A 12762-nucleotide genomic window follows, 5' to 3' on the forward strand; every position below is an offset into this window, starting at 1 on the left:
TCCATTGAAAAGGTTCTGAAGCCGATGCTTAGCCATGGAATCTCTCTAAGAAAAGGTCTGTTCCAATTTATCATACTTAAGAGACAAGCATTGACGTAACCTGCCCATAAACAAACACATTTATATAACAGTGGGAGGTTATTTATATAACAAACAATTTTTACATTTACTGGAGTAAAAATTAAGTGGCTAGAGTAGATTTTTGTCGACTGAAAGGGTCAAATTTAGCACCCAAGCTCTGACACCAGCACCCTGTCAGAGTAAAGAGGGATATAAACAAGTCACAACTAACTCTTCATTATGACCAAAGTTGAGACAATGTATACATAGCCCTACTTTATATCCATAAATTATTAGAAAGTAGAAAATGCCCAACAGATTCTATATAGCATTGAAACATAAAATATAATAATAATAATAACAATACACCCCCAACACTTTATGGCCATTCTGGACATATGTATCTATGGATCTATATGGACTGTGAGAAACATCTTTAAATGTTAAAAGTTATATTTTCATGCTTGATATCCATTTTTAACAGCATTCAGAGAAACAGACAATTTACAGACAAAATATTTAGTGTAAATAAACAAAATTGTCTACATGTTGGATGTATTCTTATTGTTGTCCTCGTCTGGTCATCCATGACAAGGCTAATCATGATCACTTTTTTAGTTTGCTCCTGTCAAAGAGACATACTACATCTCAAAGAGCATGATGATGAAAAAGTAGAAGAATAAACAGCACTGTTACCACTGTGAGGGTGAAGATGGGTGAGGGTGAACAGGATGAAGATGACATGCATGAAACATGAAGATAAGAGGTGGATTCAGAGGTCTGGAGAACATTCTAGACTGTTATCAACAGCCAACTCTTCTCAAAACTCGAAGGCGGGCAGAAAGAACAAACACTACACTGATCAATCCCTGGCAGCCCAATTAATTCTGACAGAAGGATTAGAGGAGGGTCATTGGTGGGATACACCCGAAAAGTGAGACCCAAACATTTACTTTCCTGTGGTCCTGGGGTCAGGTCAGGCTCTTTGGTCCCACACAACATGGAGCCAGAAGCATGGAGCAAATGCAAGCACAGAACTGACCGACACCTATAGAGAACAATTATATAGAAACTACATACACTACTGTTCAAAAGTCTGGGGTCAGTAAAACATTTATACTTTTATTCAGCAAGGACTTGATCAAAGTAATTGATCAAAAGCGAAATTAGAGATACATTGTTACAAAAGATGTCTATTTCAAATAAATGCTGTTCTATTTTTTACTTTCTATTCTTTAAAGAATCCTGAAAAACAGTATCAAAGTTTCCACAAAAATATTAAGCAGCACAACCATTTACAACATTGATAATAATAAAAAAGTGTTTCTTGATCACCAAATTAGTAAATAAGAATGATTTCTGAAAGATCATGTGACACTGAAGACTGGAGTAATTATGCTGATTCATCTTTGATTCACATGTATCACATGTGCTGATTCAATTCAGCTTGAGTATCAGAGGAATAAATTACATTTAAAACATTAAAAACAATATTACTGTTTTTTATGGTATTTTTGATCAAATAAATCGAGTCTTGGTGAGCAAGAGACTTCTTTCAAAAACATTTAAAATCTTATTGACCCTAAACTTTTGAACATGACAGAAACACTAAAAAAGGACATGTTCTTGACTGTTTTCATGAGATTTATCGAAGTATTCTCTTATAGGTCAGTTAGATAGTAGCAATTAAATTTGAAATGGAAATTACAAGATGTCCATTTGATACTGAGTCAACACAGGAGAGCGAAATATCATCCGAGCAAACTTTCCTGCTAAAAACTTGCTTTCGTGAGCAGCCACTGATAATGGTCCCAATGTTGTCAGTGGCCGAGAGCCAGATATCTTGTTGCTTTACAGAGCAAGGAAAGAAACACTGCACAGTTACTCAACCATGTGCTAAGTTAAGCGGTACAAATTGTTTATTAACAGGTATTAAGTCATAATATGATCCAAAGAGATGACACATGTGTTACTATAGATATCTGGGCTAGATACGGTCTATCATTCATGGTTCAGACAAATCTTAAAAAGCAAAAGTTCAACAGTCATGAAGAATAAATAATCATGGATCACAGCCTAATCAAGGGCCCAACTTAAGGGAACATAAATTGCATCGTACACATAAAAAGTCTTAAGGAAATAATAGAAGTAAAATGTTCATCTTCGCCAGTCCCAAATTTGTACTTTGCTTCATACCATAGATCATACATACTGAAGTCTTTAAGCAAATTTAAGGTGACCGGGTCAATGCTGTAGAACAAACAAAGGGTTGTGGTGGGGAGCTCCTGTTATCCACGTGTGCTCTTTAGCAGTTTCTGTAACAAAGAGAAGAAATATAATTACTTCGAGCAGGGGTCGGCAGCCACCGGAGGGCGAATCACAGAGGGGTAATCATTGGTACGCGATAAACAGCCCGTTTATTTGTTTTATGTACACATTTTAAAGACCTTTGCACCTGTATGTCAATCTAATTCTTGCAGTAATCCTTCCTCGGTTCTTAGCTAGGAGCTGAATGGGAAGCCAAAGACTATCAAAGTGATGAAAATGCAATATTAAACAAACTTCGGCATCAAAAACCTCTGATCAATTAGGGCAGTTTCTTGCAGTGGGTAATGCAAGTAATTAAACCAGTATGCTTTACATGGTTTTTTGACAGCCTAGGGTCTGTTCAGCTTTTTGCTTTCTGGAAAATACTTGGAAGTTATCAGTATTTGAGTGTTCATATATGCATGTATGTATCTATGTAAATCAAATGTAGATCAAATATTATATATCATTCATGTTAAATATATAAATATGTATTTTAAGATATATGATGAACTGAACTGAAATATATGTAATTGTGTTTATGGATTAAATAGATTTACACAGTAAAACTACTAAAATTGCACATCATGTACAGAGAGTTGCTGACCCCTGATTTAGAGAAACTACTAATAGCCTATATCGTGTGGTAACACCCAGTTTCTAAGTCACGCCCAATTTTTTCCCTAAAATTCCCACTTTTCATGGCAGAGCTCTACATTACACACCTGTTTTCAAAGGCGGCCATGCTGAACCAGTCTGCGCCTGAACTCTGCAAAGCGTGTAATTCCTAACATGTTTAGTTGTGACAGGCCATCATGACTTGGTCTTGATTTGGAACAAGCAATGCATTTTTCATGCCCCTGCTGTTCAAGTGCATCTGTACAAGGAGCACTCTGCACACAATTACATCTTAATCAAATAAGCTGCCTTCCCTCGTGAAAATAAACGCAGCACAATGACTCAAAATTGGCCGGATCTCTGTTCAGTGTTATTGTGACTCATTTGATGTGGTGCCCTGTTCAGATCTATAGCGCTGGAGAAAAAATATCCATCAAAGGGGCGGTTGCAAGATGATGTAGCCGAATTCTGGCTGCAATACGAGCAAGTTCATTTGCTGCCTCATTTCATTTTTTCAGGTCATGAAAGGCCTGAACTTCAAAACAATAGATGAATAAATAAATAAAAATTACAGGAGATTCAGCTGGGCCTAATCTATAGTAAAACACTATATCTAAACTAAATCCAATAGCAATCAACACGTCAACTCTGCCAAAGCATGGACTGCATTCACGATCAAACACATGCTTTCATTCCTGAAAACTGAGTAAAAAAAAATGTTTAATCACTTTAGTGTGAATGTCATTAAGAACATCTACAGGTCAAAACAATGTGTCAGTGGAAAAAATCGAAATGATCCTAAAATTAGACCTGAATTCTTTACGGAAAATATAATTTCTTCTCTTTTTTTAAACCTGTAATTGGACCGGTGAGCGCGAGTGTGTTTTTCTGCTATTTTGTACTGATTTTGTTTAAAACTAAATTCCATGCACTCCAGCATGGTGTTTAAAGTCATATTTGAATCTATCGTAATCAGCACAGGGGTGCACACAGCTGCCAATTTCTTGCCATTTGTAAGCGTTGATGTGAACTCATCCAGTCTCACCCTAAAAACAGTCTGCAATGGTAACAGACTAGACCTGGAGATAAGTTGCCATTCACATAATGTATCTCTTGGCAGTTCACTAATGACCAAATTGATTGCTGTAACGCATACTGTTGAGAAGATCGATAGGGCGGCCACGGGTGACATCTGCTAACACTGCAGCCTGATTAAATTAATATGCATTGGAAACCTAACCCAGCCAATCTTAGGTACCCACTGTTCTTGTTAGAGAACATCACTGCTTCAACACATTGTTGGACCTCAGGCTAAAATAAATCAATTGAAGAATAAAGCAGAGAAGTTGGAAGTACACTTTCCCTGATAGTTCAACGGCTCAGAGACCAGATATAAAAGTCACTTAAACTAAATGTTTACATAAGAGACCTACACTCACAGAACAAAGGGTCAAGAACAATATTCGGATAGTCCTCAATCTAAGTAGAATATTTTGTACATAAGACCATGTTCACTAGATCTGGGGGAAAGTAAAGATACAGTATATGCACAAAAAAACTATTTTAACATAATTTAACAGTCATGCCTTGCATTCAACAATGAAAAAATGACAATAAATAATACAAAAATGCTTTCAAAAATAAACGATATAATAATAATTCATAAATAAAATAAAATAAAAATGTAGTAATAAAATTTACAATATAAATTTATAATCAAAACAAAATATCTGTCCATATAGTACGAGCTACAAAAAGCTAATGCAGTTTATAGGGCTCTTAATTAGCTAAATTATTATGGTGGTGCTGGATACCTTTGCTACAGCTCTGACGTGGTGAACTTTGATGGTTGCTGATTTCTCCTCAAAGGCCTTCACCTTGGACTCCTCTGCTAGGCGATGCAGGACAACCAGGAGGTTGAGCTGGGCCTGTGGACACGAGGTAAAAGACCAATTACTACTAAATTAATTTGTTATTTAGCTGACACAGACACTTATGTAAAGTAAATTACAGTGCACTAAGGCCCAGTCCCAAATGGCACCCTAAGCCCTCACGGTCTTCCAACGAGTCCGCACTTTCATGACGTAACAGTGATTTGACTGTCGGGAAGAAGTCAGCTGCAGAGCTCGCATCAGTGCGGGCTCGGCAAAAGTGCGCATATATCGCCCGTAAAGGGAGCGCTCGTGAACACCCTTCTGAAACTTAAAATGACAAATGGGACACCCTACGGTCTCAAGAACATAACGGACAAGCGCACACGGATCTGCGAAGAAAATAGGATCGGCGAAAGAAGCCCCACGAACACGTAATATGCATGCGCATGGTGTAACTGTTTTTCACAAATTCACGTTTTTGTTGTTTACATGGAGAAGGCAAAGGCATCGTTTTCGAAACCTTGCACTTTGAAACCTGTTTTTAGAAGTTTTTCAGGCCCCCAAAACGCCATTGTCGTGTAAACGAACGGCCAAAAATCATAAAAAGGTTTCCGTTTTCAGTTGAAAACTGTGTAGTATAAACATAACCTAAGAGTCTTTCTCAGGGACCACAGCATGTGAATGGAATACACAGAGAACAATTGTTAAATGCAAATTAATTGTTAATTAAATAATGATTTAATTTGTCAAGATGTACGAAATAATGTTTTCAGCATTTCCAAACTGCAAATTATTGCACAAATGGCCTTTATATCTCAAAATAAACATGCAAAGGCAGAAAACATATCAGTTTCCCTTAACCAAAAACAATACTACAACTAAGCCAGAGCTAAAAAAAAGAACCACAATGTTTGAGTGATTAACCACCATGTAATCATTTCAAGAGGCTCTTAGTGACTTGCCACACAAAAGGCCAAACGCTTGGAGACAAGAGGACCAGTCGATATTTTGAGCGACTCCAGTGAATATCATACTCTGTTGTTCCTGCAGGTGTAGTTTGCAGCAGCTTTCCCGATACCTGTGCATGGATCCACAGATAAGTACCACAGTAAAGGAGGATTATGTTACAGGAACTGCTAGGCAGGTCCAACAGGAGAAGGAGGGTGTCCAAGAAAGATAAATCTTCCAGCCCTCCCCAAAGACAAGGGCCCTTGTGCAACCTTGTCGGATTAGACCAGGAAATTGTCACAAGATGCTGAAAGGAGGTCTGCATTTGTGGATTGATATCAGATCAACCTTGAGCTCACATTGGGTTAACATATTTAAAATCAGTACTTGCACTGGAATATGTGCTAACATGACAATATTATATATAAATTACTGTATACAGCAATATGATCCAAAGAAATAAAAACAAAAAGAATATAATTTCACTGAATCTAGTTCAACGTACAGGTGTCTTCATTGTGTAGCTTGCTTGTTGTATCAATGTACAGGTGAGTCCTTCCATTGCTAGGGTTATTATTTGTCATCATTAAAACGTTATTGGTGGTTCTGAATCACATAGAAGCCATGTATGTAAATATTCACTGTATACATAATAAGAGCACATGGCCCTGCTTTTGAGTGTACATCACAATCTCCCAAATGTCACTGTGTCCAGTCTTCAAATGCTCATATTGTTTAGCATTTAATTTCCTTTGCATGACAACATAATCTCTTCTAAAAAGCCAATAGCAATTTTTGTTTTTATGACCGATAACCAATAAATGGATGATATTATCAATTTTTACTACTTTATTTTAAAAAGCACAATAAAACGTAAAGTATTTTTTTACGTGAATTTAGACCAGGGGTTCCCAAACTTTTCCATTCCAGGACCCACCTAGACAAGAATAATCTATCTCAAGACCCACCAAAATGATTTTTAAAAAGCATGAATGTGGGGTGGGGTGGAAGGCGTTAGATCTCTTCAGAGCAGTTTTCTCCTTGTCATAGTATGAAAGACATACAAGTTTAACTGCAATACAAACTTATGTTACATTATCAAAATAATGTAGAATTAAAATAGCAGCCTAATGGCTGTTGAAATAAAGGGAAGAATACCGAGTAGTTCTTGTTTGCTGCCTCAACTAATTTACCCAGACACAAAGAAATTAAAGATTAAGTAATTTTAATCTTAACCAAAGTTTGATATAACAACAAATAATTGTATTTTCTAAATTATTTAATTTGACAGTAGGCCCATGACCTAGAATTTCAATACTAATATTTCTGCTAAAAGTGTTGTTAAACTCACCACGTTGTTCAGCGCAGAAAACACTTTCGTCCTCGTGTGTGTACATGTGAAATACGTTTTACATAAAAAATGTCCTTGTGTTGGTAGTTAGCAAAATGCATGCGAGGGAATGCAAACAACGCACTCTTACGAAGACCATATCTGAAAGACAACAGCGCTGTGTTGAACAGACGACAGATTAAGGGCCTGTTCACATATCGCGTATTCAAATGTAGGCGCGCGGTATGCGCGCTCATAATGGAAGCTCGCGGTGCGACGCGCTCGTTTTTTCCAAGCGCGTCCGCGCCGCATCGAGATAAAAACATCTCAACTTTTCAGAATGCCGCAAGCGTTTTCCTTGCTGTAACGGAGAGCGCAGCTGATGGTTGCGCTTAGCAACGACAGACGCCTCCGGAGCGCAACCGCCCTAGCGCTTTGGAAAAAGGAGAACGCCGCGCGTAAATTTCGCTGCAGCCAATAGTGACTGCGCGGACCCACCTCTTCCCAATCTGCGACCCACAAATGGGTCTCGACCCACAGTTTGAAAACCCCTGATTTAGACAACACAACTTGTTACATGTCATGTTGCCATTTACCTTTAAGTTACAACTGACTGAAGGCAAAAGTCATTAAATATTAAAACAGGCCATTAAACATACAATGTCATTAATAAATATCCAATATCTGCCAATAATACACATGTATTCGACTCTCCAGCTGACCCTTTAAATTCAACTGACTATTTTTGCTACTGTACCTTTAAGATGTCTAACATTATAATATTGATGATTTCTGACTTGTTTTTACAGCTTAGTTTTCATAAACTGACTGAGTATAGCCTACTGGGGAAAGAGCTTTATAATAACAAAATAATAGAAAGATATTCATAATAAGAATGATAAACCTATTTCCTACACCGAGGTCTGAGAACTGACTACAAACTGCTAGAGAGAAATTTCTGTATATCATCTCCTGCACTTTCGCTCCGTCTCTAAAACATGCACACACAAACATAGCCAGTGACCAGATCCGCTGAACCATATCCAGCAAGTTTTCTTAATGATTTCAGCTGAAAAAAGGCAGCACTCCTTGTGCATCTACACAACAGCCATTTGGATGTAATTTAAATCTATTAATACCTAATTTTCATAATTGTGGGTCATCTCTGGGGCGTCTGAATACTTCTCCAACAGCTGGTCTTGAGAGTGTTTTCGAGAAGGAAACTGAGAAGCCCAGGTTTCCCCTGTGCCAGAGGCTTTGCCAAAACATAACGACCGGGCTGAACTGATTACAGCGGAGGCCGTTTCTACTGACTCACGCAGACACGGAAAACACATGGAATCCTCACCGAGGGCAAAGGAGTGCAGAGAAAACCAGTCTGAACAGAGTCCTTAGAGTGTGCCGAGCAGAAGTCACACTATCCAAAAGTGATAAGTCCAAAAAATGTAATTTTGTTCTTGTAAAAAAATTAATTATAAAAAAAATCATTATTAGAACAAGATGAATCTGGATTTACAGTTCCTGAAGGACATTTCTTTGCTTAGACGGCACGGCAGCAAACGAATAGGGTTAAAGCTTAGTCTACACTACCAGAAATGTTAACACTCTGATCCAACAAAACCAAAAACTATTACAGTTTATTAGACTTTAAGCTTTGATTCTGTTTTGGTTGTGAAAAAAAAGCATCATCTTTGCACAGTAAATTAAGTTATCAGTTATCAATTCCATTTAACAGTGCGGTTTTAAATTATTAGTACTTTTAAATATTACTGTAAATGAGCACTCACAATTCAATCTAATATTGACAACATTTTTTTAATTCCGGATTAAAATGAAGCTATTAGATAATTAATAAATAGGCTATAACAAAGAAAAATCCAATCTCAATTCATTAAGCAAATAAATAAAACACACAAGACCAACAGCACTTCATGTCGAAACATCTAACGAAATAAATACTAACAATGCAAAATCTTCACATTTCATAAAAAATAAAAACAACTAAAAATAGCACACCTAAAGTGAAAACATTTTTAAATGAAGTCTGTATGTTACATGGTGCGAGACGAAAAATTGCGGGGCACAAATTTGAAATATTCACTCAACAGGCAAATATTTGCATTATCAGCTCTTAACACTTTTGAATAACCTGCAACCACAAACTTCAGCTCATTCGCGCTCAGGAACACATCATCCAATTACAGTACACAAGCCAGACACAACATCTAATGACTTGGTGTGAATATGCCAGGAGCTCTTGGCCTGGGCCTCCAAAACAGACCCATGATTTTCTCCACTTTCCCAGAGATCCTTAACACCAGGGAGGAAATGTTGCTGTCGGGGAGCAACAGCAAATCTACAATTCGGGGGGTGGTCTGGAAAAAGAAAACAGACACTTTCACAGCTTCCTTGAAGGATGCAGCTGATTATTTTTTGTGTTCAATCAACCATCAAATGCAGCATAGGCTATCTCAGTTCGGCAGGAGGAACAAAGTGCGGTCTAAGCCACTGCTCCACCCGGCAGGACGCACTTATAAACAGGGGAGATGAAATAGTATGTCCGGGATAATCTCACAAGCTGTTTCGGTGCTTATGCAGTAAGATCTGATGCAGGAGACAGAAAACAAGAGTCTAAGCACATTTGATACGGCACAGAATAATAAGGAAAAAGCCATCAAGGTGATTGTCATGGTCTTGGAAATCTGGATCTGAAGTTTCTGAGGAAATTGAAACCGTATTCCTGTTATTGTTTAGTTCAAATCAGTGTGTGTAAACACCTCTGTTTCTAATTTGACATCTACTCTAACAGCTTATTTAAGTTAACTAAGGCCTAAAATTTCCTCTGTAAATTATATAAATACCTGCAAAACACATTATTCTGTTTTCTACAGAATGACTGTTTTGCATATGACTTCAATTTCAGTCTGTTCCTCAGAAACACACCAACCTGTTAAATGACTTCACGAGACATAGACTATATTATAGACTAAGGTTTTAATTAAGTAAACACTTGAAGGATTCAAAGTTCATACACTGAAGGATTCATCAGACTAATTCAAAGGCTTCATCCGAAATCATCACTTCCCTACTATATAGGCTAGTGGGCGAAACACAGTGTATGACAAGAGTAGTATGTTTGAATTCACAGTACTCATGAAAGAGTAGCAAAAAGTACCTTGCTGTCCTAGATGATTTCCAGCGTGATTCTGAAGTGCACATATGATGGACACTTTACTAACCCATGAGGCAACAGGATGTGTATGTCCGGATTACATTCATACTATTTAGAACATAGGCCTACTTTTTTTTAGAAGTAGTGAAGTAATTACTTATTCAAAACAAGTAATTACTCGGTATGTAATTTTGGACACAACCAATCTGTCTAGTTTGTGAGTCTTTTGGTGCGATTCATTAAATTAACTGGTTCGTAAAAGTGATTGTTTGTGAAACAGACTACGCAGGATTTTGAGTGAATCCAGCAAAAAAAAGAGAAAGGGATTCAATATCAGTGGCGGAAATAGTTGTAGGTCTACAATCAGAGAACCAAGACTAACGGCTTCATCAGAAAGCCAAAAACACAATCATAGCTTGACCAACAATTACAAGTAGATGTACAAAGCAAAATGCGAAGGGCCTTATTAGGTATTTTGTCATTAAAAGCACAGGAAACCAGATCAAACCGGCACATATTCATTGGACGGCAAAAAAGGAGCCTTTCTTTCATTTTTTCCTGAATTTTCCTTTTAGTTTAATGGCTGGATTAGACCCCTGTAAAGCAGAGCACCTTTCAGGCGGCTTTAACATCCCCACCTCCAGTCTCCATAAAGTGAGACCAGCTGCAATGGACCTTTAATTAGGACCCTGTTAGTGCACGGACATCCTACACACACACACACACACACACACTCAGTACAATCAACCATGTACAGTGACTCTCAACTTAAAAACAACGGATAAGCAATTCCCCTATTCCCACGAAAAACACCAGGCAAACTTGCCGAGAGGCAAACCTCAATCAACCTAAACCACCAGACTCCCCTTTTGAAAATAGAAGTTCCTTTTAATCATCATGAGCTATGAAGTGGTCAGTATCAAGCAATCAAAGAGGCGGCATGCGACATTGCTATACATCTATTGCATGTAACAACATTTACAGTGACCACTTCACGTTGGTTTCATCAGTGCTGTTCGGATATAAAACGTTAAACAAACGTAAACATCTGGGGCCAAGTTCCTTAAAATAAAACCAGCTTCAAAAGTCACAACATGGTGGTTCGGTTTTAATGGCTTGTCTGCCCATTTGTGGTTTCCTGATCCTAGAATTAGATCTTTCGCTAAGTGACAAGATGGGCAAGAAATGTACACTGGTGGCAAACAAGTCATTACCGTCGGAGCCATGGTCTTGCAGTTATTGGCATCATTTACCAGTCCCACTCCACATAATAATAATAATAACAATAAATATAGCAATAAAAACTAGAAAAAAGATTATTATTAGTAGTACATAAAAAAATCATTAAAAACTAAGGGATAAATAACTTATGTGGCTTATTATCCACTTAAAGAAGAAAGGTGTGTTGACTATGAAAGTTACGATCTGCATGCGGCTGGATGGATAAGAACAGAGCTACGTGATAAAAATGCAAATGAGCAATAAAATGAATCAGACTACTGTTGCATTAAACATTTCAATTCACCTCCATAAAGCACTACTTTGGAAAACGCTACTTTATGATCTTTGCCATAATGAGGTCTGCAAAAAGACAGCATGAAAGGAGCCCACGACGTAGACGCTACGCACTGTTGTTACTACGCACTGCTCAAAACTTTCGAAATACGAAATTGCCTGCCCGTTTCTTAAAACCTACGGAGCTCCCTACCTGGACAGCATTTCTCGGCTTCATTATGTCGTTTGAAACGTTCCGAGTTTCCTAAAATGCCGCCTACGTAGGCAGCCTGCTAGATTTTGAAACGCAGACTAAAAGAACATGAACATTCAACTCAATAAATATGACGTATCCTACATACGAAACAGGCAATATTCTGACTACACCAAACCAGTACACGTCTTTTGGCAGTTAAATTACTCATTTAAATAATCTGAAAGTATATTTTGAATGTGACGCCCGTTTGTATGAGGAAACTGGTGTGTTTCATTTTCATCAACTCACCATCAAGTCCGCATTTTTTCCTATCCGTATATTAGCATTCTTCTTCATATGGAGCTTCAGCGCTGCCCTCTGTGCTTTCTTTGACATTGTTGTGGCGGCTTGAAGGCGTTAGTTTACGGATTTTGAAGATCGAACGTTAAGCTAGCTTCTGTTTTGTGTTTTGTTGTATTCAAAATACCGCGCGTTTCACTACCGGCTCCTTATGATGACGTAGAAATAGCTCAATGCTCCCTCTCGCCAAGCACGTGCTTTGTGGGTGTTTACATGGACCAGGGGGAGAAAATGTATATATATATATTATACATGTCAGGTACTTTTATTTTATTAATCTGATTCTGCTTTTTGCTTAATGATTATACACAAGTGACCATTTAGAGTCAGTCTTGTTTTAACCTTTTTGTTAAGCAGATACATCTTTTAATTCCCTCAGTAGTAGCCTATAGCTATTTCATTT

At 37.7% G+C, this 12762-nt stretch overlaps 1 protein-coding gene across 1 annotated transcript; it reads right to left on the reverse strand.

The window, feature by feature from the left end:
* Positions 1 to 1157: 1157 nt before the first annotated feature.
* cenpw (centromere protein W) lies at positions 1158 to 12510 on the reverse strand. Its single transcript, XM_077215001.1, has 3 exons — positions 12309 to 12510; positions 4800 to 4913; positions 1158 to 2375 (listed from the first exon to the last, which is right to left on the reverse strand). The coding sequence occupies exons 1-3, from the start codon at positions 12393 to 12395 to the stop codon at positions 2349 to 2351; spliced, it is 228 nt and encodes a 75-aa protein (XP_077071116.1). The 5' UTR covers positions 12396 to 12510; the 3' UTR covers positions 1158 to 2348.
* Between the last annotated feature and the right edge of the window lie 252 nt (positions 12511 to 12762).

Source organism: Siphateles boraxobius, unplaced genomic scaffold (genome assembly GCF_051911475.1).
Source record: "Siphateles boraxobius isolate OS27281-9 unplaced genomic scaffold, OSU_SipBor_1 68, whole genome shotgun sequence".
Taxonomy (NCBI): Eukaryota; Metazoa; Chordata; class Actinopteri; order Cypriniformes; family Leuciscidae; genus Siphateles; species Siphateles boraxobius.